Source organism: Drosophila yakuba, chromosome 2R (assembly GCF_016746365.2).
Source record: "Drosophila yakuba strain Tai18E2 chromosome 2R, Prin_Dyak_Tai18E2_2.1, whole genome shotgun sequence".
NCBI lineage: Eukaryota > Metazoa > Arthropoda > Insecta > Diptera > Drosophilidae > Drosophila > Drosophila yakuba.
The window spans coordinates 12,778,462-12,798,073 of record NC_052528.2 but is presented as its reverse complement, the minus strand read 5'-3'; the positions used below and the strand labels follow the sequence as shown (position 1 = coordinate 12,798,073).

The 19,612-nt window shown below is 45.6% G+C and overlaps 14 protein-coding genes across 18 annotated transcripts; 4 read left to right on the top strand and 10 right to left on the bottom strand.

Annotated features, from left to right (window-relative positions):
* Nucleotides 1-842: 842 nt before the first annotated feature.
* On the bottom strand, nucleotides 843-1,729 carry LOC6530382 (inactive peptidyl-prolyl cis-trans isomerase shutdown). Of its 3 annotated transcripts, none has more exons than XM_002091272.3 (2): nucleotides 1,635-1,729; nucleotides 843-1,566 (listed from the first exon to the last, which is right to left on the bottom strand). In XM_002091272.3, exon 2 carries the CDS (start codon nucleotides 1,543-1,545, stop codon nucleotides 970-972), a length of 576 nt encoding a protein of 191 aa, XP_002091308.1. In that variant the 5' UTR covers nucleotides 1,546-1,566; nucleotides 1,635-1,729; the 3' UTR covers nucleotides 843-969. The 3 variants fall into 3 exon arrangements, with proteins under 3 accessions (XP_002091308.1, XP_039229189.1, XP_015052663.1); XM_039373255.1 differs by having other exon boundaries at nucleotides 843-1,530; nucleotides 1,635-1,716; XM_015197177.2 differs by having other exon boundaries at nucleotides 843-1,571; nucleotides 1,635-1,709.
* Nucleotides 1,730-1,751: 22 nt separating this feature from the next.
* LOC6530381 lies at nucleotides 1,752-3,113 on the top strand. Its single transcript, XM_002091271.3, has 4 exons — nucleotides 1,752-2,366; nucleotides 2,420-2,539; nucleotides 2,599-2,755; nucleotides 2,813-3,113. Exons 1-4 carry the CDS (start codon nucleotides 2,268-2,270, stop codon nucleotides 3,025-3,027), a joined length of 591 nt encoding a protein of 196 aa, XP_002091307.1. The 5' UTR covers nucleotides 1,752-2,267; the 3' UTR covers nucleotides 3,028-3,113.
* Nucleotides 3,114-3,241: 128 nt separating this feature from the next.
* LOC6530380 lies at nucleotides 3,242-3,819 on the top strand. The gene is made up of 3 exons (XM_002091270.4): nucleotides 3,242-3,376; nucleotides 3,434-3,611; nucleotides 3,670-3,819. Exons 1-3 carry the CDS (start codon nucleotides 3,293-3,295, stop codon nucleotides 3,786-3,788), a joined length of 381 nt encoding a protein of 126 aa, XP_002091306.2. The 5' UTR covers nucleotides 3,242-3,292; the 3' UTR covers nucleotides 3,789-3,819.
* On the bottom strand, nucleotides 3,820-4,493 carry LOC6530379. Its single transcript, XM_002091269.4, has 3 exons — nucleotides 4,407-4,493; nucleotides 4,258-4,353; nucleotides 3,820-4,203 (listed from the first exon to the last, which is right to left on the bottom strand). Exons 1-3 carry the CDS (start codon nucleotides 4,491-4,493, stop codon nucleotides 3,865-3,867), a joined length of 522 nt encoding a protein of 173 aa, XP_002091305.1. The 3' UTR covers nucleotides 3,820-3,864.
* Nucleotides 4,494-4,612: 119 nt separating this feature from the next.
* On the bottom strand, nucleotides 4,613-5,331 carry LOC6530378. Its single transcript, XM_002091268.4, has 3 exons — nucleotides 5,230-5,331; nucleotides 5,071-5,169; nucleotides 4,613-5,006 (listed from the first exon to the last, which is right to left on the bottom strand). The coding sequence occupies exons 1-3, from the start codon at nucleotides 5,329-5,331 to the stop codon at nucleotides 4,641-4,643; spliced, it is 567 nt and encodes a 188-aa protein (XP_002091304.1). The 3' UTR covers nucleotides 4,613-4,640.
* A 303-nt stretch (nucleotides 5,332-5,634) lies between these two features.
* LOC6530377 lies at nucleotides 5,635-6,492 on the bottom strand. The gene is made up of 2 exons (XM_002091267.4): nucleotides 6,202-6,492; nucleotides 5,635-6,147 (listed from the first exon to the last, which is right to left on the bottom strand). Exons 1-2 carry the CDS (start codon nucleotides 6,400-6,402, stop codon nucleotides 5,635-5,637), a joined length of 714 nt encoding a protein of 237 aa, XP_002091303.1. The 5' UTR covers nucleotides 6,403-6,492.
* Nucleotides 6,493-6,582: 90 nt separating this feature from the next.
* Nucleotides 6,583-7,333, top strand: LOC6530376. 2 transcript variants are annotated; one of them, XM_002091266.4, is made up of 3 exons: nucleotides 6,583-6,718; nucleotides 6,793-6,876; nucleotides 6,934-7,333. In XM_002091266.4, exons 1-3 carry the CDS (start codon nucleotides 6,623-6,625, stop codon nucleotides 7,297-7,299), a joined length of 546 nt encoding a protein of 181 aa, XP_002091302.1. In that variant the 5' UTR covers nucleotides 6,583-6,622; the 3' UTR covers nucleotides 7,300-7,333. The 2 variants fall into 2 exon arrangements, with proteins under 2 accessions (XP_002091302.1, XP_015051952.1); XM_015196466.3 differs by having other exon boundaries at nucleotides 6,793-7,333.
* Nucleotide 7,334: 1 nt separating this feature from the next.
* On the bottom strand, nucleotides 7,335-8,401 carry LOC26536180. Its single transcript, XM_015197469.3, has 4 exons — nucleotides 8,306-8,401; nucleotides 8,125-8,241; nucleotides 7,665-8,068; nucleotides 7,335-7,605 (listed from the first exon to the last, which is right to left on the bottom strand). Exons 1-4 carry the CDS (start codon nucleotides 8,399-8,401, stop codon nucleotides 7,335-7,337), a joined length of 888 nt encoding a protein of 295 aa, XP_015052955.1.
* A 184-nt stretch (nucleotides 8,402-8,585) lies between these two features.
* On the bottom strand, nucleotides 8,586-9,665 carry LOC26534870. The gene is made up of 5 exons (XM_015197360.3): nucleotides 9,545-9,665; nucleotides 9,371-9,484; nucleotides 8,999-9,234; nucleotides 8,827-8,937; nucleotides 8,586-8,773 (listed from the first exon to the last, which is right to left on the bottom strand). The coding sequence occupies exons 1-5, from the start codon at nucleotides 9,644-9,646 to the stop codon at nucleotides 8,602-8,604; spliced, it is 735 nt and encodes a 244-aa protein (XP_015052846.2). The 5' UTR covers nucleotides 9,647-9,665; the 3' UTR covers nucleotides 8,586-8,601.
* A 131-nt stretch (nucleotides 9,666-9,796) lies between these two features.
* Nucleotides 9,797-10,809, bottom strand: LOC6530375. The gene is made up of 5 exons (XM_015197175.3): nucleotides 10,702-10,809; nucleotides 10,526-10,642; nucleotides 10,237-10,457; nucleotides 10,065-10,175; nucleotides 9,797-10,001 (listed from the first exon to the last, which is right to left on the bottom strand). Exons 1-5 carry the CDS (start codon nucleotides 10,807-10,809, stop codon nucleotides 9,821-9,823), a joined length of 738 nt encoding a protein of 245 aa, XP_015052661.1. The 3' UTR covers nucleotides 9,797-9,820.
* On the bottom strand, nucleotides 10,751-12,064 carry LOC6530374. The gene is made up of 5 exons (XM_002091264.4): nucleotides 11,900-12,064; nucleotides 11,727-11,843; nucleotides 11,497-11,672; nucleotides 11,330-11,440; nucleotides 10,751-11,207 (listed from the first exon to the last, which is right to left on the bottom strand). The coding sequence occupies exons 1-5, from the start codon at nucleotides 11,987-11,989 to the stop codon at nucleotides 11,024-11,026; spliced, it is 678 nt and encodes a 225-aa protein (XP_002091300.2). The 5' UTR covers nucleotides 11,990-12,064; the 3' UTR covers nucleotides 10,751-11,023.
* A 121-nt stretch (nucleotides 12,065-12,185) lies between these two features.
* Nucleotides 12,186-14,673, bottom strand: LOC6530373 (general transcription factor IIH subunit 1). Of its 2 annotated transcripts, none has more exons than XM_015197174.3 (6): nucleotides 14,606-14,673; nucleotides 14,171-14,439; nucleotides 13,771-14,109; nucleotides 12,746-13,711; nucleotides 12,514-12,689; nucleotides 12,186-12,458 (listed from the first exon to the last, which is right to left on the bottom strand). In XM_015197174.3, the coding sequence occupies exons 2-6, from the start codon at nucleotides 14,322-14,324 to the stop codon at nucleotides 12,333-12,335; spliced, it is 1,761 nt and encodes a 586-aa protein (XP_015052660.1). In that variant the 5' UTR covers nucleotides 14,325-14,439; nucleotides 14,606-14,673; the 3' UTR covers nucleotides 12,186-12,332. The 2 variants fall into 2 exon arrangements, with proteins under 2 accessions (XP_015052660.1, XP_002091299.1); XM_002091263.4 differs by having other exon boundaries at nucleotides 14,563-14,638.
* A 332-nt stretch (nucleotides 14,674-15,005) lies between these two features.
* On the bottom strand, nucleotides 15,006-15,796 carry LOC26534538 (activity-regulated cytoskeleton associated protein 2). The gene has a single exon (XM_015197337.3). It carries the CDS (start codon nucleotides 15,662-15,664, stop codon nucleotides 15,080-15,082), a length of 585 nt encoding a protein of 194 aa, XP_015052823.1. The 5' UTR covers nucleotides 15,665-15,796; the 3' UTR covers nucleotides 15,006-15,079.
* Nucleotides 15,797-16,929: 1,133 nt separating this feature from the next.
* LOC26535753 (activity-regulated cytoskeleton associated protein 1) lies at nucleotides 16,930-19,447 on the top strand. The gene has a single exon (XM_015197441.3). It carries the CDS (start codon nucleotides 17,032-17,034, stop codon nucleotides 17,800-17,802), a length of 771 nt encoding a protein of 256 aa, XP_015052927.1. The 5' UTR covers nucleotides 16,930-17,031; the 3' UTR covers nucleotides 17,803-19,447.
* Nucleotides 19,448-19,612: the final 165 nt, after the last annotated feature.

The window sequence follows — 19,612 nt, the reverse complement described above, 5'->3', positions numbered from 1 at the left end:
ATTTACAGGCCTGCTAAATTTTATATCACAATGATAAACATTTAGACGGGTGTCCTGGCTGCTCGGAATGCGTGCGACACATGAGGGTTGCTGTGTGGATTTTGAGGGCGCAGGCACAAGGTTTTGGGGGCGTCTAAATACGAGTATCCCCAACCAAACTGTTTGATTTTCAAACAAATGCTAATGTCAACTGCCACTCAGAGGCATTTAAATTCCAATTTAAAAAATGCTTTCTCTCGATGCCAAAAGCAAAGACATGTTCGTTGTCCTGTTTCGAGTCTCTCTCCCTGTTTCTCTGTTTCTCTGTTTCTCCGATTCTCGGACCCGTTTTTAAAGCGTTCGTCCTGTCTCATGCATATTTAATGTCACACGCATTTCACTTTTTTTTTTTTTGCGGGACATTTTTCTCTTTTTAAATGCTTTTCACATCTTTGCACATGAAAGTTTTTTAATTCATTTCAGCTTTGTTGCCAGCATTGTTTCGATATTCAATAGCAAATGGTTTTTCAATGCACATGACATGCTTGCGGAAATGGGAAAACTAAAAATCAATCAGAGTATGAAACTGGGATAAGCTAGTATTCGGATTATGCATTTGCCTTTCCTCCATTTAAATAATGTACTGTGCAGCATTTAAGCCTGCCATAAGCACAAAGGAACTCCGATGAAATCGTTTTATGCCCGAAATGCCATCAGCTTAGTGGTTGGGAACATAAGGAGCAAATCACTGAGCAGAAGACCCAACGAGCACACAAAAGCGAACAGTTTTCGCACACGCACATTTACACTGGAAAAAAGTATTCACGATTCCAGTCAAATTATAAAAATGTATCAGCATTGTATCAATATAAAGATATATATATTCTTTATCATATATTATTGCTTCTGCATAACATCTAGATTTATGATAAATTCAGTAGATTTTCAGATTCAGGACTTCAGTTCTACGCGTTATATGGTTCAAGCGCGTTATATGGACAGCTGAGAAAGCATCCGCTCAGTCTCCTCAAGATCGCCGATTCGCTTGCTGATTCTGGTAATCTCCTCCTTAATGCTCTGCTCCATGGGTCGTTTCTTCAGCGCCTTTATGTAGGACGAACGGGCACGATGGTATTTACCCAAGGCGTCGAGGGCACGACCCACCTGGCAGAGCGCCCACCACGAAGGATTGTTTCTGGTCAGGCGGCGCAAATCCTTCATGGCATTGCAGACGCACTTAGGCCGCCGCATCTTGTTGAAGCAGACCATCAAGTTTTCGAGGAGGCCGATCAGCAGATCAGTTTGCTGGCACTCCTGCTCGAAACTGCTCATTCTGCAGTTCTTCAAGGAGTTTATCGCTTTCAGAAAAACGTTTCCTGCTCTGTGATAAAGCGAACGCCTCATCCAAGTTTTTCCTGCCCGGAACAGAGTTTGTGCCCTGCGATAGATCACGTAGAACAGGTCCTCCTCCACTTTGGGTATTATTGAGTAGTCGTTGTCATCCACATGGAAGAGGCCATGGGTCCTGGACTTACTGTCAAAACCGCCTGGCTTGTAGGGGCGCATTGTTCGATATTACTATATATCCTATTCTTGAAATAGTCAATTGCTTACTCAAGCAATCGTAAATTTTGATTATGCCAGCGTCTACTTACAACAGGCACAACAGCGTGTGGTTTCTGGATTTCCTGTTACGACTCAAGCTAGGTAAAAGTAGATTTAAACAAAGGTGGCAGCTTTTGAACAGTGAACTCCAAGCCCACTTCTCGCAGTGTAAACATGCATGACAGCTGGTGGTTGGTGGTAGCACTCAACAATTACTTAGCTGGCATCTTCAACACCTCGGTGTCAAGGGGGTCTCGTCTTTCAGCATTGCCATTAATTACACGCCGCACTAATTAGGCTGTAACGGAATAGCGAAAGGATTACACGGAGCATCACCTGGTTGCCGGTTCTATGATTCACTCGGCTCTAGTCAGTGTTAATCTGCCATCGGTAATGGTTTTGCCCAATTTACGGCTATACTTCTGGTATTTCCCCAGTTCTTGTCACGCACGAGCGCTGCTCGAATAAAATCGAGTGGCATCGAGTCCAGTCATCAGTCAGTCAACCTTTGTGCCGCACAGCCTTCGGCAGACCCATTGAACCAACAAACAATGGCAGACGACCCGACTTCATTACAAGCCCATTAAAAGCGGTCCGAAATTTGGCTATATAAAGCGACCGGCGGCGAGCTAGAAAAATTTTATTTATTTCACCGCACCACAGTGAATCACTACACTTTAAATATGCGTAAATATACCATTTGTTGCGGGTTTTTACTCATTTTTCTGGATTGTTCGCGAGCGACCTTCAACTGCTCGGCACCGCCGAATTTCAATAACTTTGTACGAGGAATTAATTGTGTAAAAGTACCTGTAAAAAGAACTCTATCTTGTAGGACATCAACACTTGCTGTCGCACCCCGGAATTGGATATGGGTGATGTGCCCCAGAAGTGCCACAAATATGTGAGTGGCCTAAAGTCTTCCAACTCCAAGTACCCCAGCTATGCTCATCTGGTAAATATTTGCAAATGAGTAAGCAAATGAATTCCCTTTAACTTCTGCACACAATGCAGTGCTATCCTGATTGCATCTACCGCGAGACGGGTGCCATGGTCAATGGAAAAATTAAAGTGGACAGAGTTAAGCAGTACTTGGAAGAGCACGTTCATCGGCGGGACCAGGATATCGTTTCCCACATAGTGCACTCCTTCGAGTCCTGTCTGACCAACGGTGCGTATGTGTGATGCCATTGACATTGTTGCTCATACTATGCCCACTTACTTTCAGTCAAGGGTCACATGAAGTCATTAAACATCGAGTCCTATAAAGTGCTGCCCCATGGCTGTTCGCCCTTCGCCGGAATCATTTATAGCTGTGTGAATGCCGAGACTTTTCTCAATTGCCCCGCGCAAATGTGGAAAAACGAGAGACCCTGTAATTTGGCCAAGCAATTCGCCGAGCAGTGCAATCCACTGCCCCATGTTCCGCTGCCCAGCAGTTGAGCAGCTGAGCAGCTGATGCTCCATTTAGATTGATTTATTCGATGTAAACATGCATTTAAAGTAAAAGTTTCGTCCATTAGGTTTAATCTGTCGCCAGCCTTTTAAATGACATTAATATCCGACCTCGATTTGTTGACCATTAGCCAGCAAATTGACCATGACTGCCGAGTGCGAGTACTTTTCGTCTGCTTTTTATTGGGCTTTTTGGGCTTTGATCAGACAAAGTTCGATGTTCGATTGGACAACAGTTGTCAACTAAGCCGCAATGAACCAGTTAACCTTTGTCAGCTGTCTTTTGTTCTGGTCGGGGTCTCAAGCTGCCTTCCAGGACTTTGTGATAGGACCTGAGGTAATAAGTCCTTGGAATTCCTACGAGATTATAGTGAAAACGCAAACATACTTGTAGGCCTATGAAGATGCTAACGATGTGGCCACGATTGGTCAAGAATTTTTGGAGGAGATGGATGAGGATTTAATGGTGTCATTCCAGGATGTACAGCATGACGGAATTGTGGATACCAATCTGCTGATGAAAGCTCTAATGCAGCATGCCAATCGCTTGGGCATGAGTTTGGAAGAACTTGGTGAGCAGTCGGACTCAAAGTAGCATGGTAGTTCAGTTTAAAGATAGGTACTTTACAGCAACCTTAAATATGCAGCAAGAAGATGAGGAAGCTATGAACCAACCTGGTTGCTCAACTGAGCAAGACGTCTTCGGATACCCTGAAAAGCCCACTTGGCGGGATGTACTCTTTAACTAAGCCAAATAAATGTCATCACACGGTGATCAAAGCAGCTGCAAGTGTGTGATTTATTTCACTTTAATAGCTTCATCTACTATAAGTCATCGCAGCGAATGTTGTACTCCCTGGCCTCATTGCAGCTGGGGCTCTTGCTCCAAACCTTTTCCGGGCAATTGCGGTATACATATCGATGGGCACACAGACCATACATTATGGCCATTGAGCCACATTTTCCGGTGATGGGCACACGGCGGCGTTTCAGGGTCTTAATAAGTGCCTGCTCCTGAGTACTGCAGCTCATGAATCCATCCACATACACGTGCACGAATTCATCAGATTTCAAAATGGTTTTCATCATCTTCTCGATATTATCCATGTCCAACTGTGTGCCGTTCAATGCCTTCGCCGCTTGAAAGATGCACTCGAAGCTGCACTGAAGGATCGGGTTAGTCAAATGCAAATTCTGTGGGTGAATCAGTTGGCTTACAGGTGATATATGGGCGCCATTGATCAAATACTGACTGCACTTGGAGTTGAAGCTTGATAGGTCCAGAGAAGGCAGCTTGCAACAGTTTTTCAAGGCCTAGAGAGTACAAGCTATAATAATCCCAAGTCTCCTTGAAATATCGTACCCACAGTTACATCCGGCCTTTGGGAGCAAATGGGATCGGCAGCTCGATAAGCTGGTATGAATATCAGAACACAAGTCAGCAGGTGAAGCATTTCGAGTTACTTCTGCGGCACTGCCATTCCCCAATATTCATATATACAATTTGAAGCGGATATCCCAACGACTTTTAATGCGGCCCATTTCCCTAACGCATCCCATTAAACACATACGGTACACATTTGTATTTTTATTATATGCCTTTAAAGTAGGCGACGACTAGAACCACGTGATGGTTTCGCACAGTTCATGTTCTGCAATCGGGCCATTTCGCAAGATTCAGTGCCGGACCAGCTGGATGATGGACAGTGATTAAAGACATATCTCTGGGCACAAAATCCATAGAAAATTGCAAAGGGAGAGCACTGTTCTGTTTTTCCTTGGGGACGAGGCCTCCGATTGCTTAACATCTCTTGCACAGAATCCGAACAGCCCATTAGACCATTGAAATAGACTTCCTCAAAGTCCTGGTTACCGAAAAGCTTCTCCAGCATGAGTCGGGCATTGTCGGGATTAATAGCTCCATTCACAACTGTGTTGGTCGCATTAAAAATGCATTCATACAGGCACTATAAAAACAAACAAAACTCATTCATTAGATGCGCAACTTCATGGGGATAAGCTCTGACTTACGGGTGAAATTCTGGGAGCACCAACGGGCATATATTTACCACACTGGCTTTTGAACTGGTCAAACCTGAATGTGGGATAGGCACAGCAGTCCTTGACAACCTGAAAGAATAGGTAACCAATATATTGATCGATCGTTAAGGATAGTACGTTACAACTCACATTGAAATCCTGTCGACGCGTACAGTCCACATCGATGGGAATGGACGAAGCCATCGCCACCAATGAGCAGATCAGCAGGGCTATTGCTATTTGCCGGGCCATTATTCTAGTCAGTCTGAGCTCCGTCTGGTACAAGCGGCTTACTTTATAACTCCAGTTCCGTGACGCTCCTCCAATTAATCGAGCACAGCAAAACAAACATCCATTTCAAGCGACAGTCTCGTGTGCGAAATTACGCAGTCATGGTGATGGAGTTATAGCGGTCAAAGTCCAACATCATGTCCGATTGGGGGCTCGGCTTGAGCCAGACAATTGCAATTAAACTAGCTCATCAGCTTAAATGCAATCATTACAACGTTATAGAACTTCAAAGCCAGATAAACAAATATAGGTGATCCCTAATTACTAAGCCGATAGGAGCTTTGAAACCATCAGGGTTAGTAAACTGGCCAGGAGCAAATGGTGTCCCTTTGAATCCATAGGCTTACACCCGTTGCCCGTTAGCCCATCGTCTTTTGCCTTGAGTTGGTTCGTCTTTTCGTCCAGTTTCTTTGTGCAACTGGACAACAGTTTCTGGAGATCATTGCACATCGCATCCTCCATCCAGTATTCACGCGGACAGCTGGCGGTTAGGTATACCATGGTGCACTGGGCATGGAGCATGGCATATGGCAAGCAAGTGGAGGAAGCCATGCCCATCATTTCCGACACCTGGTTGGAGTAGAGCAGCAGAAAGTCGGCGTGTCTTGAGCCCAGAGCCTCGCAAGTCTCGTGGGCCTCCTTCATGGCGGCTCCGTATTTCTCGTAACCATTCAAGGGGCTGTAGAGGCTGGTGATCATCATGTAGAGCTCCGGCTTGTTGATCTGGTTTTCCTGATTCATGAGGTGCCAGTGCCTATACAGACACTCATAGCGGCACTGCGGAATGATTCTTTGTCAGCACACTGAGACGTATCCACTAAGCTTACTCACAGGACCAAAGTCATCCCAATACGGTGTGCAATTGCTGCCGACGAATAGAAACTTATCCAGAAAGGACTTTCCACAGCAGTAGACCAACTTTTGTGTGTTCAGAAGCTCTGTACATTTCTGCAATCCCACCATATCATTCAAGGCACTATAAACGAGCAAAGGAAGCCACAGGAAGCCAAGTAAATGCAGCACCGAAGACATTTTGGAGTTGCTTCTTTGTAAGCAGGGCAAGAGTTAAACGTACAATTTTGAAAATGTTTGATTTCCCCTGCCAAATGAAGTAAATTACAAAGTAAGACCTTTACAGTTTTAGTGGGTTAATGTGAGGATAGTCAATCATTACATGTCATCTCCCTGCTAACCACACGCAAGCATATTTTTCCGCAATAAATTTGATCATTCGGCTGTCGAAGCTTTAGCTATGCGGACGGGGCGTATACTTGTTGCCTTCATTTTGTTGTGTTTCATAGTTCCTTTTCGGGCAGCAAAGTGCAAGGCAGCGCCCAAATCCGTGCAGGTAAGTGTATTATTTTGTATAATATATATAATAATTCCCTCGATGCATTAATTTATACTTATAATTATATACAGAATGTACACGTTTGCTGTTCAGCGCCCCTGCCAAACTGGGCAGTTTTCAACAGAGAGTGTCATAAATCGGCCACCCAGGCGAGTGTAAGTAGTAATGGTATATCTCACAGCCAAGTTAATTATGCGAACTTCCTCATCCAGTGCCGTTTGGATTGCATTTTTAATGCCAGCTCAGTTCTGCAGGGAAATCGATTGAACCAAGCGAAAGTGCGACCCATGTTGGAGCGGGCCTTCTCCAGCCAAACCACCATCGATGTGTATGAGTCCAACTTTGCCAGATGTTCATCGCTGGTCAGAAGCAAGTACCAGGAGCTTTCTCCGCTGAGTCGTCAGAGCGACGCCTGCGACAGACACGCCCTCTTCTACAGCCTTTGTGCGTACGCTCGCTTGATTTTCACCTGTCCGGAAAAAATGTGGCAAGGAAGTAACAGGATGTGCCAGGAGGCCAAGGCCTATGCGAAAAAATGTCCATGGGCTGCGCTGAAAATGTTTATGAGGAATACTTAAAGGATGTTAATACAAATACCAGTTATAAGAGGCACTTAGTGCACTTTGTTTTTATTTTTCACAGGTTGCGTGATCATGTCGAGAACACTGTGCTCACATTGCGGTTGATAGCCCCCGCAGTTCCCAATCCGCCCATCCAGTTCGGCGACGTAGTAGCGCTTAGGTAATTCCTCGTATCGAGAGCTACTGGGACTGAACATAACATGGATTAGGCTGCCCAGAACACCATTGAGATCCCTCAATTGGTAGCTATTTGCCTCGCAAATCAGTCTTAGTAAGCAGTTGTCGCCAGAGCCGAGTCCATGTCTAAGAAGTAGAAAGTGTATTGGAGTTTAAGAGCCGACAATTGCTGAAGTTTATCTTACAATTCGAACCGATGGCTCATAATCTCATAGAACTTGGTACGTGAGAGTAGGGACCTCCTCTGACGATCTCTGCCCACCGGATCACCCATGCCATCCAAGGGGAATCCCTGGAAGAAATCCTTGTAGTCATCCTCCTCCTCTTTCGGTGGTGGCTTTGGCTTTGACTTGTGCTTTTTCTTATGCTTATGCTTGGGCTTATTCTGCTGTGGCTTAGAACCAGGTTTTGGCTTAGTCTTCTTTTTTTTCTTATCATGATGATGCTGCTTGTGTTTGTGTTTGTTTTTGTGCTTGTTACCAGAGTGCTGATCATCATCGTAATAGTCATCGTAAACGAAGTCTTCATTCCCATGATGGCCATGGTGATCACTCAGTAAACTATCATCATTTGTGCCATTTCCATGTCGCTTTAGAGAGAGAAATTATCCAAGTTTGATCGCCAATGTTTCATTTGAAATCTTACCAAAAACGGTGGCTTCTTTTTCCAGGTTCTTGGCAAGTCGTAGGACGCCTCGAAATTATAGGACAAAAAAACTTCTTCAAACTTTAAGTCCAAAGGCAAAGCGATGGCCACAAAAAGCTAACCAAGTCATGAATAATTAATATTATCCAACATTATTCAAACTTACCCAAGAAAAACTTACCGAAGATGCTCCACCTGTGCTCCAAACAAATTTGGCCTGCGAAGCCTTGAAATATCCCAAAATCAACAGAACTAGGAATGTTCCACGTCCGTCCATTGTATCCAACCACCCTCATCCAACTGAAGATTTCGCGTTGGAAAGCCAATGTGAAAACCTTTCTTTCCAGCTAAAAGTGATGATCCAATTAATGAATTCTAGTTTCTGGCAGCGAAAGTTGCTAATTGAAAAGCCAGTCAATTCAGGCCACATGGTGTGTTCTAATAACAGATTTACGAGTCATTTTAGGTATATTTTTTCTATATTTTATTGCGTTCTATATGCTTAAAAATCGCTTCAAAAGGTTCTGATATGAGCTCCAGTATACTTTCGCCACAGCCTGGTTCGTAGAAATGGCAATGACCGTTCCAACCATCGTGTTCCGCCTGGTAATAACGTAGAGGTAACTCTTCAGACTCCGATGTGCTGGGACTTTAAAGTTCAAGAAGTTATATATGGTTATTAAGAAGATGCCCTAATAATACCTGAATAAAACGTGCATTAAGCTGCCCAAGACGCCGTTGAATTCGTCCAATTGAGCAGCACTTGTCTCACAAATCAGTCGCAGCAAGCAAGATTCACCTCGAAATCCACTTCTAAAATACTCAGTTAAATTAAGTAGAATGCCCATGACTTCATAGCTAATAGTAAACCAACCTTTTTAGTTTATCAATGAAAATGTGATAGATATTAGAACGTGTCAGCAAGGATCTAACTTTGCGTTCTTTGGACAGGACTTCAGTGGTGTCCTCCAGTTCCTCACCGCCTGCCTCATTTTCCTGCGCAGTGCAGTTTTTGCAACCAGATGCGAATTTCCGAGAAGACTCCGCATCCGTTTCAGTGTCCGTATCAGTGTCTTCCACAACTTCCTCCGACTCTATGGGACCATTTTGCTGGAATTCGAACGATGGGTAAATAACCAAACATTACTCCCATTCTGGTTGAACTGTTAATTGTGCCACAAAAGCGTGTTAATTGTCAACAAATGTGGCGTTTTATAGGCGTAAACAAACTTAAAATGAAACTTACAAACATTGTCCATTTCTCCCAGTTCGCGGGCAAATTGTAGTTGGCCTCAAAATTGTACGACACAAACACATTTCGATGGGGCAACTCGAGGGGAACGGCAATAGCGGCGAAGATCTAAAATCAAGATGATTTGTGTGTGCACTTCTAAGGCAAAATAATTCTTGAAGAACTTACACCGTGGGTGCTGGCTTGTGTAAAGGCCACAAAGGAGTTGGTTAGGTCGAGGTAGACGGTTAAAAGGAAAACCAGGCCAAGAAAGTGGCTAGTCAAATTCATTTTCTGGAAACACAGACAGACGATAGACCACCACGATGAGCAGACAGCAACTGAATTGCAATCCACGTTAAGCACTCGCAACAAGTGCGTGGCGAACGCCCAGCAAGTGGCCTCTAATTTGATAGGTAAACCCCCAGTAAGATGCTTGGTTTGGTTCTTGGTCAGTACTCCAGTTTATTTGCGCCGTCGTCGGCTTACAATATCGCTCAAAGCCTGTTCCAGTGGCACGGAAACGAGGTCCAAGATGTTGTGATCACAGCTTTTGGCATACGCGGCGCACTCCTGGTGCTCTCGACCATCCCATTCGGCCTGGTAATACTCGTTGGGCAGGTGCTCATCCTTGGAGCTGCTGGGACTGTAATAATATGAGAAGTTTGATTGATTTTGCTGCTTCATTTATGAGCAGTTACAAACTGACCTGAATATTATGTGAACCAGGCTGCCCAAAAATCCATTGACTTCGCCCAGTTGAGACGCATTTGTATCGCATATCAAGCGCAGCAAACAGGGTTCAGCGGGAAACCCTGATCTAAAAATAAATTTATCTATTAAATAGTTTAACTTAAAGGCCTTGATAATTTGGCACCAACCTTCTTAGTTTATCCCGTAGCATTGCATAGAAAACCGAGCGACTCATCAGAGTTAGCCCACGCTTTTCGCGCGATGCAGCTTTAGTTGAGTTATTATTGGAGGAAGTGCTATTTGTATTTCCCTCAATATTCCAATCTGTGCAATTCTGGCAGTATCGACCTTTGACCTCACGGCCCGTGGTCGGATATGTGAGATAGCTGTCCTCAAAGTCCTGACCCATCTAAAAATGTTGACGAACAAAGCGTTGAAACAAAAGACTTAAGCAGCGAACCTCGATATGCAACACACCAAGATCGGTGGATATTTGTACACGTGTTCCGGCTGATAGTAATTGAACTCGTAGTTATAGGACAGAAAGACATTGCGATGTGGCAGGCCAATCGGCACCGATATGGCCATGAATATCTAAGAAGGAAAAAACCAATTTTTAGACCACAGATCACTACCAATTGAGTTGAAATTACCCCATACTCGGAGTTGGTGGTAAAAAGCAGCGCAGATTTAACCAATTTTATGTTATTTATTATGGCACAAAGCAAAAGAAATGGTACAAATATCAAAGTTCTGTACATGGTATTGAAAAAATTCAAGAATATCCAATGGTAGGCAATTTCCGATGTTCGACTCTGAGCGTTTTAAAACCAACTGGAGGCCGCCTTGGGCAAAAGTCGGCAAGAAAGGTGCGTGTCCAAGAAGCTGTTAATTAAAACGAAGAATTGGAAATCGATGTCGGGTCGAATTGGTTTAATGCAGATTAAACTGTAGGCGCCCGAATGACTATCCAGTTTATTGTCTTCCATTTCGTCTATCCAGAACTTCCCTGAGAACATCGTGCAATGGCCTTGATATCAAATCCAATACATTCTCTTCGCACTGGCTCGCATAAGATGAGCAGTCGCCGTAACGAAGGCCATCCCATTCCGCTTGGTAGTAGGTCTTGTCGAGATTCTCGTCATTAGAGCTGCTGGGTCTGCAAGAGGAAACCCCGATGATTGAGTGTGGTGCTAAAAATTTCTTTCGCTTTTATGAGTTAGCATGTGGATTCTGAGCTTTCATTATCATATGCAGATAGTGAAAATATCTTACACTTACGTGAACAAGATATGCACTATGCTGCCCAAGAGTCCATTGACTTGGCCAAGTGTTGAGGAATTCGTTTCGCAAATCAAGCGAAGCAGGCAGGACTCAGCAGGGTATCCTGTTCTGTAAGGAATTCCTCTAGTGAATATGGCTTAAAAAGGTTTTTGAATAAAACAAACCTTTCCAATTTATCCTTGAGCATTATATAAAAATTCGTTCGACTCATGATCGGTAAAGGTCGTTTTTTGGTTGAACTATTAGCATCCACAGACCGAAAAGACCTGCTGCTGCTGCTACCATCATCACCACCGGTGGTATTGTACGTCAAATAACTATCCTCCCAGTTGTCACCCATCTAAGCAGGATGAAATGTATTTGTTGGGATAAATCTGATCCTGTAAAAACTCACCAATATTGGAGGGTACTTGTAGATGTGCTCCGGCTGATAGTAGTTGAATTCATAGTTATACGAAAGGAACACATTGCGATTCTTCAAAGTAAGAGGCACTGATATGGCCATAAAGATCTAAATATTTTAAATACATGCATTTATGTTGGAATTACAACAAATACAATATTTACACCGAATTCCGAGTTGGTTTCAAATAACAAAGTGGAATCCACACAGGCCAACTTTAGAAGAACAAGACAGGATAATGCCTGAAAATTCATTTCTTTAAAATATCCTTAAGCTTTCGCGGCCAAGAACTGACATCCAACTAAACCGCCAAGCGCCCAAGATGACAACTTTTATAGAATCGCGGGACCTGTTAATTGATGGCCGTGTGTAGTCATCATAACTAACCACAGGCTGCCGCTGCTCCAAAATAACAGCAGTCACGACCACAGACCAAGAATTCGGCAAAAATAGACATGGAAACAGGGCTGGCCTACCAAGTTGCAAATAATGTTTTATTCCAATGCGTTCCGCATACGCTTACTGTTAAACCTAGTCTATAATAATGGTTCTTGAGGTGTGTGGCAGATGCTCGAGATCGCCTCCGTTGAGCGTTTGCTACCTGGTGTTGCGCAGTTTTCGCTCCTTCCAAGTGGCGAACTTGCTGTTGGCGGTGCGCAGCAGCTGGTTCATGTGCTGGGTCAGCGAGGAGCGCAGTGGCGAGAGCTCGTGCATGGCGCGGTTCTGAAATATATGGAGTTTTGTAATATATTTTTAAGGGAAATTATATAAAACCCACCTCAAAAGGCACTAGTTTGGCCATTTTGAAGCGCTGCAAGGTCTCGTGCATACGCTGTAACTTTGCCTCCAGCTCTTCCGAGGTGGGCGGAAAGCAGCTCCAAAAGTGTTTCAGCAGCTCGGACAACGAAAGGTATAGGTGGCGCAGCTCTCGTTGGAAGTCATTCGGTACAAGTTCTGCAATGTCATCATTAAGTTAGAAAGGATTTTGGTTAAGAATACCCTCTACTTACGCCCCGCTGACTGCTCTTGAAAACCGCGCATCATGGAACCGCCAGGACTCAGCTCGCCCAGAGCATTTACCGCCGCCTTGGAACAGATAAACGTCCGTTGTACGTTGCGGTTTAGCCAAGACTCCGAGTTGCGCACCAGCTTATACTGCACCTCTTCCAGACTCATTGGATCGTTGTGGTTGTCGTACATGCTGTTCTGGACAGGACCGTTAAGGTAACGCTCCACTTTGGACAGTTCGAACTGCTTAGACTTGGCCTTTTCTCCGTTGGCGGTATCATCATTTCCTTCCAATAGAGGGTCCCCGAGATCCTCATAGTGAATCTTTTCCATCAGTCGTTGCTTTTTGCTCTGCGGCTCGTCTTTGTCCACCTGATCGGCGGAACTCTTCGTGGCTGTGGCCGTGGCCTGGCCCTTTCCATTCATACCGTTTGTATAGGCGGATTGAGAAACAGGCCCGTTGGCATTATTGGTACCATTGGTCATATTTGACGGCGCTGAGGTCACGTTAGCACAGGTCTTGAGCACCATGATGGAATGCTGGTTGAATCGCTTGATCATGTTTTGGTGCACAATGTTCCCGCTGTTCACGACGTTGCGATCCCCGGCTACGCTGCCAAAGCCCTCTTCTAAAGGAACATCCTCAAACTTTTTAAGGTCTAGCAAGGGATCACCAGCTCCCTGCTGGACAGCGGCTTTTAATGCCTGGTCATCGATCTTGCCGCACTCAGTGAATATATCCTTTGTGCCGGCTGTCAGTCTGTCGCGATGAAAGTAGTGTGACTGGAAAAACTTGGTCCAAAACTCGGCCTCTGGCATTTTGGCAGGCACATTCTCAAAATGCTTGCGTTTAACGGCGGGATAGGTCTTGAAAATGCAGTGAATCACATCAGAGGTGAGGTTGTACTTGAGGCCATTGCAGCCGTCCGTTTGCGGCTTAATGTCGGCCAAAAAGGCCCCAGAAACACCTGAGAATACAATTGTTAAGAGAGCGCCATAAAAGGGACAAAACATTTTTTTAACATACCGATCTCTTGGGACTTGCCCATTTTCTTAAGAGCGTGATCCTTGGCATGAGTTGCCCAGAACTCATCGCTGGTTAGGACTTTGGTTATGACGAGGTCCTTGTAGAGCTGCAGCAGGTTGGGATTCTCAACGAGGATGCGGTTCTTGTCCTCCAGGTCCTTGTCCACCTTACGCTTGAAGTTGGGAAGCAGCTGCTGCAACAGCTCCTTGACCTTGTCCCTGTCGGCAAGCATAGCGGCCTGTCCCTGTCGGTTGACGAAGTGGAAGGTTGAGGTGTTGCCGTCGTGGAGTACCACTTGCAGCTGCACCTTGGGTTTACCCTCAGGAGATATCTTTTGGGCTGGATATAAAAAATATTGGTTACCAAATCTGAGTGAACAAGGACTCGAGGGACAACCCACTCTTGATATCCGCATAGCGGTGGGAGACCGTCACCGTGTCCCGGTGCTCCGCCATCCAGGCCACACGCTCGTTCATTACGTAGAGCGTGCCGTCGCCCTTCTTGTACCGCACCTCGCCCATCTGGAGCAGCACGTCCTCACTGCTGGTGGTCATCGTGTCCTCCGCCCGGCGCTCAGCAGTCGAAGTCCCAGTCGCAGATCCACGGTAGCCGTCTCACATGAGAGCCTTTGAAAGGACGAGAAGGGGGACGCCAGAAATTTCCAGCCACCTGAAAGAGCATGAAATGCGATCTGAGAAGCATCTTTGGCTGGCGGAAAAGTGCCGCCTGGTATTTGCGTAAGTCGTCTGTGCCGGCGATACTTTTCCCCATTTGGCGGTCGGCGAAACGCACAATCCCACGTTATTTCCACGATATTACTGAAAACGCAACGCACCTCAGTCAGCCTAGGGATGTAAAACACATCGATGCATCCACAATCGATGTACCGTGCCCGTAACCTTCGCTGTTTTTTTTGATATCGATGCTTAGCAATAAATCGATGATTGTTCTGCCATCTGTTGAATTATAGACCTTTCACACAGTCACTTTTGTTTCATTTGAATTATTCGGCCACCGGCAGCAGAAAAAACGATTTAAATTTTTCTGATTTAAGCTTATATCCAAATGTATACTTAATGACCTTCAAAATTGTGCATATAAAAATTCACAAATTGTGTTTGCCGCAGAAAATATGCTGATATTATCTTCGACAATATTTCATCGATTTAATCACGTCTGAAAGGCTGCAAAATAAATGATAACCATAATTTTCATATTATTTAAGATCTACAAAAGGCTTTTAACAGGTTTATTTATTGTAATCAGCGTTTATTTCCCTAACAATTTTACATAAGTAACCTAGCTAACATCAGTATCTTGTGCGCTCCACGTTACGGCCGCGATCAAGTAGCTCCCGAAAGGTCTTGATCTCGTGGCGGGGAATGCTCTCCCGGTACTTGGGCTGCATCAGTCCGTAGATGAAGTCCAGCTCCGTCTCCTCGTCGTGACGTCCCTCCGGCAACTTGGCCAGCAGGGCTCGCTGTTTGCAGACAAAGGAGTCGATCACCTCGCCGTACGCCTGCTTCGTCTCGAAGATCTCCATGTAGAGCTGGTAGGAGGGCTTGGTGGGCGAGAAGTGATCGCGCAGCAGCTGGAGTGCATCCGGCCAGGTCTTGGCATCCCGGCGCACACCCTTCCACCACACCACCGCAATGCTTCTGAAGAGCAGCGGCAGTCCCTTGAGCGCATCCTTATCGCTGATGCCCTCCACCTCCTTGTACGTCTCCACGGCAGTGATGAACTCGTCCACGGCATCGTGATCCCGCTGGCCACTGAATCTCACCGTGCAGTTGTTGAAGCTGCCCTTGGATGGCGGCTCCTCCTCTTTGATCGGCCCCAGCGATTTAATGGTTTCGATGAATATGCGAAACTGCTCATCGGACATTTGCGTCATTTTTTCGCCGGTGTCTTGGGTTTGTTTTGGTTCTGAGGAATGTAAACAAACGCTGGAAACGGAGCAGATTCAATTCCGATTTCCAGCCCCAATCGTTTGATGACTGGGGGGCAACTGGCGCGGATTTTGGCCTGCTCAGCAATTTCGTTTGTTGTGAAATAATAAGCAACTTGGCTCTCCTCTCTCTCTCACTCTGTGAGTAAAAGCTTTTTCGAGTTCGAAAAATATTCCTCTCTCTTTAACATTTTTGTTTAGTTGGGAAGCACTGGGGGGTTCCCTACTGCTATCTGCATTCCGATTTACACGAATTTGTTCTATAGATAATGCAGCCAGATAACAGGTGGCATTCAAACATGTCATTTTTATAATTGATGGAATTATACGTATGCTAGTTACTTTCACTTAGATTTATTTGGAAAAACTACTTCACATGGGGTACAAATTTCAAATTAGTGACGTCATTTGTTGACTTTTTAATACATTTAATGATGTCACTAGGTAAAGCGAAACACTATTCGTTCAGAGTCAAATATATGTATATAAAAATTGTACATTTGTATAAACTTAATTTGGAATTTAATTCAGTAGTTTTATACAAATCATTTGTTGATATGTTATGATTATTCAGAATATTATTATATTCAAATGATTTTCATGTTAATAAATCACAAAAAAGTCCCTTTTATCAAGAAAAAGTCGACCGATGTTCCACTGCGTGTTGGTAATTAGGCTATGAGTCAGTCAGTTTATTGAATTTCGTACGACAATGAAAAACTATTAATTCTAGGAAACATACATAAAACACAAGCAGATAAACTATTTTATATGATAAAAAGTTTAAGAACAAAAAAACGATATTTAAAACAATATTTATTTGTATTTAAAAAAAATATGTATATACGTATGTAGATATTTATATTGTGACAATTTCACATGAAAATGTAATCGAGGAAAACTCCCTAGAATCTACAGGCAAACCCCTCTGAAAACTTTAAATTCAGTATGTTGTACACTAGGAGCTATCAGTTTCGGCAAATTAAGGTTTGTTTATCAGTTTGGCCATATTTACAATCAGGTTTGTCTATCAGTGGCGGTTATAGTTACCGGCTTTCAAACTGCCTTTATTATATGTATAGCGATGATTCACTGAATAACAAAACCAAAAACATAGACCACATCTCTCACATTGGCTCTCCCCAATTTGCCGAGCTTTTTCGAACTTCGAATTTCACAACCGGCGGGTATAAAAGGCCTCCCGCGTGAAGAGAGCTCCTCAGTTCACATCACCGGCCACATTCGCTACACTGGCTTTGTCCGCCGACTGAACCACCAGGAACTTTGTCACCTAACCCCACAGAGCAGCGAAAATGGCTCAACTCACACAGATGACCAACGAACAGCTCCATGCGCTGATCGAAGCGGTAAGGGCGGCCGCCGTGGGCGCCGCCGGAAGTGCAGCGGCAGCCGCAGCCGATGGAGCAGACGCCACTAAAGGCAAGGGCAGCTTCTCCACGTGCACACACAGCTTCGGCGGAGCGCGCGATCACGACGTGGTCGAGGAGTTCCTCGCCAACATCACGTTGTACAAGGAGCTGGAGGGGATCAGCGACGAGAATGCCCTGAAGGGCATCTCACTGCTGTTCTACGGAATGGCCAGCACCTGGTGGCAGGGCGTTCGTAAGGAGGCCGTGACGTGGAAAGATGCCATCGATCTCATCCGCGACCACTTCTCGCCCACCAAGCCCGCCTACCAGGTCTACATGGAGTTCTTCCAAAACAAGCAGGACGACCACGTACCCATTGACACCTTCGTGATCCAGAAGCGAGCGCTGCTGGCCCAGCTGCCCAGCGGCCGCCACGACGAGGATACGGAACTGGATCTCCTGTTCGGCCTGCTGAACATCAAGTACCGCAAGCACATCACCCGCCAGAGTATCCGTACCTTCAAGGATCTCCTGGAACAGGGCCGCATCATCGAGCACAACAACCAGGAGGACGAAGCACTTGTCGCCGCATCAAAGAACACCCGTGGCTCCAAGCGCACCACCCGCTGCACCTACTGCAGCTTCCGGGGCCACACCTTCGACAACTGCCGCAAGCGCCAGAAGGATCGGCACGAGGAGCAGCAGGAGGAGTAGGCGACAGAAACACCACCAAATACCAAGAGGCAGCCAGCCACCGTCATTGGTGACCTCATCGCTGGTGCCGCCCATCAATACAGAACTTTTCCTAGCCTCGCCGGCCGATCGACGCCAGAGAGAGCCCAACAACCGGAGAGGCATAGATGTGGAGCAGCAGCAGCAAAATCAGCAGCAGCAACATCTGCAGTAGCAACATCAGCAGCAGCAACATCTGCAGTAGAAACATCTTTAGCAATAACATCTGTTGCAGCAACATCAGCAGCAGCAACATCTGCAGCAGCAACATCCGCAGCAGCCACATCTCACACTCTTCATACTCACTGGCAAACGGCGTGCCGGCAAGCCTCGATTAGCATCTGAAACCCATAAAACCCACGCTGTTTTGTATTGCTCTTCGCAATGCCTCGAAAACGGCTCTATTTTCATAATATTTCACGCCGACGTGCGGCTATTTTGGCACAGAACGCCAGCATTTGGAAAGTAATTGAATTCAATTGCTTTGAATTTTGAACAATGATTTTGCAACTTGAAACTAGAACTCGAGAATCATCGGGCGGAGCGGCTGAGGATCACGCATTTCGTCCGTAAGATCGGTTATTTGCAATGGAGGAACGTGAAATTCGAACCAGATGGCGGATGAAGTGCCTCGGCACGGAGCCCCCATTTTCTTCGAATCTAATGTTCCGACATTGCGAGTCCGAAGTGGATGTTGCTTGATCCCCAGTCGCCCCGCACAACCGTTGATTCTCACAACCGCCGGCTCCACTTTGTGCCGGTCGGCGGAGGAGCAGCGATTAGTTGGCTACCAAGAGAGATGATCGCTGTGTTGAGAAACATGGCAATCATCGCTTTTGTACCAATTTTTTGCTCATCTTTCGCCTGATCCTGGTCCTTTGTGAAGCTGGCAAAAAACCCCCCGTCCGGTGAACGCCCACTTAGATCCTTTTGCCGAGGGACTTCGACGGCCCCGAAGGCGGGCGCCACCCGTTTCCGGTTGCGGTTTCGGCTGCTTCCGGTTTCCGGTGTCGCAACCCTTCGCGATGTCCCACGTGCGAGTGGAGCTACAGTGGGCGTGAACCGGGCAAAACCTAAATTTCTTCGGAAATTTAAAAACCAACCAATTTTGACTTTTTTGTCATAAGAATCGGCCACATAGCACTACGATGGCTAACGATTCGCCATCCGTGCGGTTGGCACGCCAAATTGTCTCTTCGAGATCACGGGCCTAGGGCTGTTTAACATTCGACCCCAGCGATTTCGCGACAGGTTTCGGCACGCCAGAATCTAACACAAATCACACAGAAGCCAGGGGTTGGGACACGTCACTGCCGAGCTCGCCGGCACAGACACTCCCCGCCCCCCACCATGCAAAACCGGCCACTTGTGCAGATGACATAGGCGCGACCAGCCATCCGACCCGGAACCATTCCGGACCATGGTGACCAGACTTGCACCGTGCGCCATCAACTGGAGTCTTGGCCACAAGCACAGCAAGAGTTTGGCCCGCTATCCCCACACAGAAAGCAAGAGTGGGGGCCTATGGAAGACCGCAAGTGGCTGCGTGGAACTTGCTCAACAAAACAAAATAAGACTGAAGACTGAAACCAGAAAAACATTAAACAACCAAACTCGTCAAACTGTGTATGTGTTTTTATTTGATGGGGTGGTTGGGATAGCATTTTTACAGGAAATTTTAAGTTGATCCTAAACAAAAGAACATTGATAAAATGATTTTAAAAGTTGATTTAAAAAAGAAAAGAAAGCTGTAAATCTTTAAAAAAGTAAAAAATTAGAAACCTTTTTACCG

Coding starts and splice junctions, on each gene's coding strand:
- LOC6530382 (XM_002091272.3), bottom strand. CDS start 1,545: ATGCGCCCCTACAAGCCAGGCGGTTTTGACAGTAAGTCCAGGACCCAT.
- LOC6530381 (XM_002091271.3), top strand. CDS start 2,268: ATGCGTAAATATACCATTTGTTGCGGGTTTTTACTCATTTTTCTGGAT. Junction 2,367..2,419: donor CGCCGAATTTCAATAACTTT/GTACGAGGAATT, acceptor TCTATCTTGTAG/GACATCAACACTTGCTGTCG. Junction 2,540..2,598: donor ACCCCAGCTATGCTCATCTG/GTAAATATTTGC, acceptor CACACAATGCAG/TGCTATCCTGATTGCATCTA.
- LOC6530380 (XM_002091270.4), top strand. CDS start 3,293: ATGAACCAGTTAACCTTTGTCAGCTGTCTTTTGTTCTGGTCGGGGTCT. Junction 3,377..3,433: donor ACTTTGTGATAGGACCTGAG/GTAATAAGTCCT, acceptor ACATACTTGTAG/GCCTATGAAGATGCTAACGA. Junction 3,612..3,669: donor CATGAGTTTGGAAGAACTTG/GTGAGCAGTCGG, acceptor GGTACTTTACAG/CAACCTTAAATATGCAGCAA.
- LOC6530379 (XM_002091269.4), bottom strand. CDS start 4,493: ATGCTTCACCTGCTGACTTGTGTTCTGATATTCATACCAGCTTATCGA. Junction 4,354..4,406: donor CCCAAAGGCCGGATGTAACT/GTGGGTACGATA, acceptor TGTACTCTCTAG/GCCTTGAAAAACTGTTGCAA. Junction 4,204..4,257: donor ATGGCGCCCATATATCACCT/GTAAGCCAACTG, acceptor CCGATCCTTCAG/TGCAGCTTCGAGTGCATCTT.
- LOC6530378 (XM_002091268.4), bottom strand. CDS start 5,331: ATGGCCCGGCAAATAGCAATAGCCCTGCTGATCTGCTCATTGGTGGCG. Junction 5,170..5,229: donor CGCGTCGACAGGATTTCAAT/GTGAGTTGTAAC, acceptor CTATTCTTTCAG/GTTGTCAAGGACTGCTGTGC. Junction 5,007..5,070: donor GTGCTCCCAGAATTTCACCC/GTAAGTCAGAGC, acceptor TTGTTTTTATAG/TGCCTGTATGAATGCATTTT.
- LOC6530377 (XM_002091267.4), bottom strand. CDS start 6,402: ATGTCTTCGGTGCTGCATTTACTTGGCTTCCTGTGGCTTCCTTTGCTC. Junction 6,148..6,201: donor ATTGGGATGACTTTGGTCCT/GTGAGTAAGCTT, acceptor ATCATTCCGCAG/TGCCGCTATGAGTGTCTGTA.
- LOC6530376 (XM_015196466.3), top strand. CDS start 6,623: ATGCGGACGGGGCGTATACTTGTTGCCTTCATTTTGTTGTGTTTCATA. Junction 6,719..6,792: donor CAGCGCCCAAATCCGTGCAG/GTAAGTGTATTA, acceptor AATTATATACAG/AATGTACACGTTTGCTGTTC.
- LOC26536180 (XM_015197469.3), bottom strand. CDS start 8,401: ATGGACGGACGTGGAACATTCCTAGTTCTGTTGATTTTGGGATATTTC. Junction 8,069..8,124: donor AAAAGAAGCCACCGTTTTTG/GTAAGATTTCAA, acceptor CTCTCTCTAAAG/CGACATGGAAATGGCACAAA. Junction 7,606..7,664: donor ATGAGCCATCGGTTCGAATT/GTAAGATAAACT, acceptor TCTACTTCTTAG/ACATGGACTCGGCTCTGGCG.
- LOC26534870 (XM_015197360.3), bottom strand. CDS start 9,646: ATGAATTTGACTAGCCACTTTCTTGGCCTGGTTTTCCTTTTAACCGTC. Junction 9,485..9,544: donor CACAAGCCAGCACCCACGGT/GTAAGTTCTTCA, acceptor TCTTGATTTTAG/ATCTTCGCCGCTATTGCCGT. Junction 9,235..9,370: donor GGGAGAAATGGACAATGTTT/GTAAGTTTCATT, acceptor TTCGAATTCCAG/CAAAATGGTCCCATAGAGTC.
- LOC6530375 (XM_015197175.3), bottom strand. CDS start 10,809: ATGTACAGAACTTTGATATTTGTACCATTTCTTTTGCTTTGTGCCATA. Junction 10,176..10,236: donor CTACGGGATAAACTAAGAAG/GTTGGTGCCAAA, acceptor ATTTATTTTTAG/ATCAGGGTTTCCCGCTGAAC. Junction 10,002..10,064: donor CTGGTTCACATAATATTCAG/GTCAGTTTGTAA, acceptor ATATTATTACAG/TCCCAGCAGCTCCAAGGATG.
- LOC6530374 (XM_002091264.4), bottom strand. CDS start 11,989: ATGAATTTTCAGGCATTATCCTGTCTTGTTCTTCTAAAGTTGGCCTGT. Junction 11,673..11,726: donor ACAAGTACCCTCCAATATTG/GTGAGTTTTTAC, acceptor CATCCTGCTTAG/ATGGGTGACAACTGGGAGGA. Junction 11,208..11,329: donor ATAGTGCATATCTTGTTCAC/GTAAGTGTAAGA, acceptor TTCCTCTTGCAG/ACCCAGCAGCTCTAATGACG.
- LOC6530373 (XM_015197174.3), bottom strand. CDS start 14,324: ATGACCACCAGCAGTGAGGACGTGCTGCTCCAGATGGGCGAGGTGCGG. Junction 14,110..14,170: donor CCGCTATGCGGATATCAAGA/GTGGGTTGTCCC, acceptor TTTTATATCCAG/CCCAAAAGATATCTCCTGAG. Junction 13,712..13,770: donor GGGCAAGTCCCAAGAGATCG/GTATGTTAAAAA, acceptor TTGTATTCTCAG/GTGTTTCTGGGGCCTTTTTG.
- LOC26534538 (XM_015197337.3), bottom strand. CDS start 15,664: ATGACGCAAATGTCCGATGAGCAGTTTCGCATATTCATCGAAACCATT.
- LOC26535753 (XM_015197441.3), top strand. CDS start 17,032: ATGGCTCAACTCACACAGATGACCAACGAACAGCTCCATGCGCTGATC.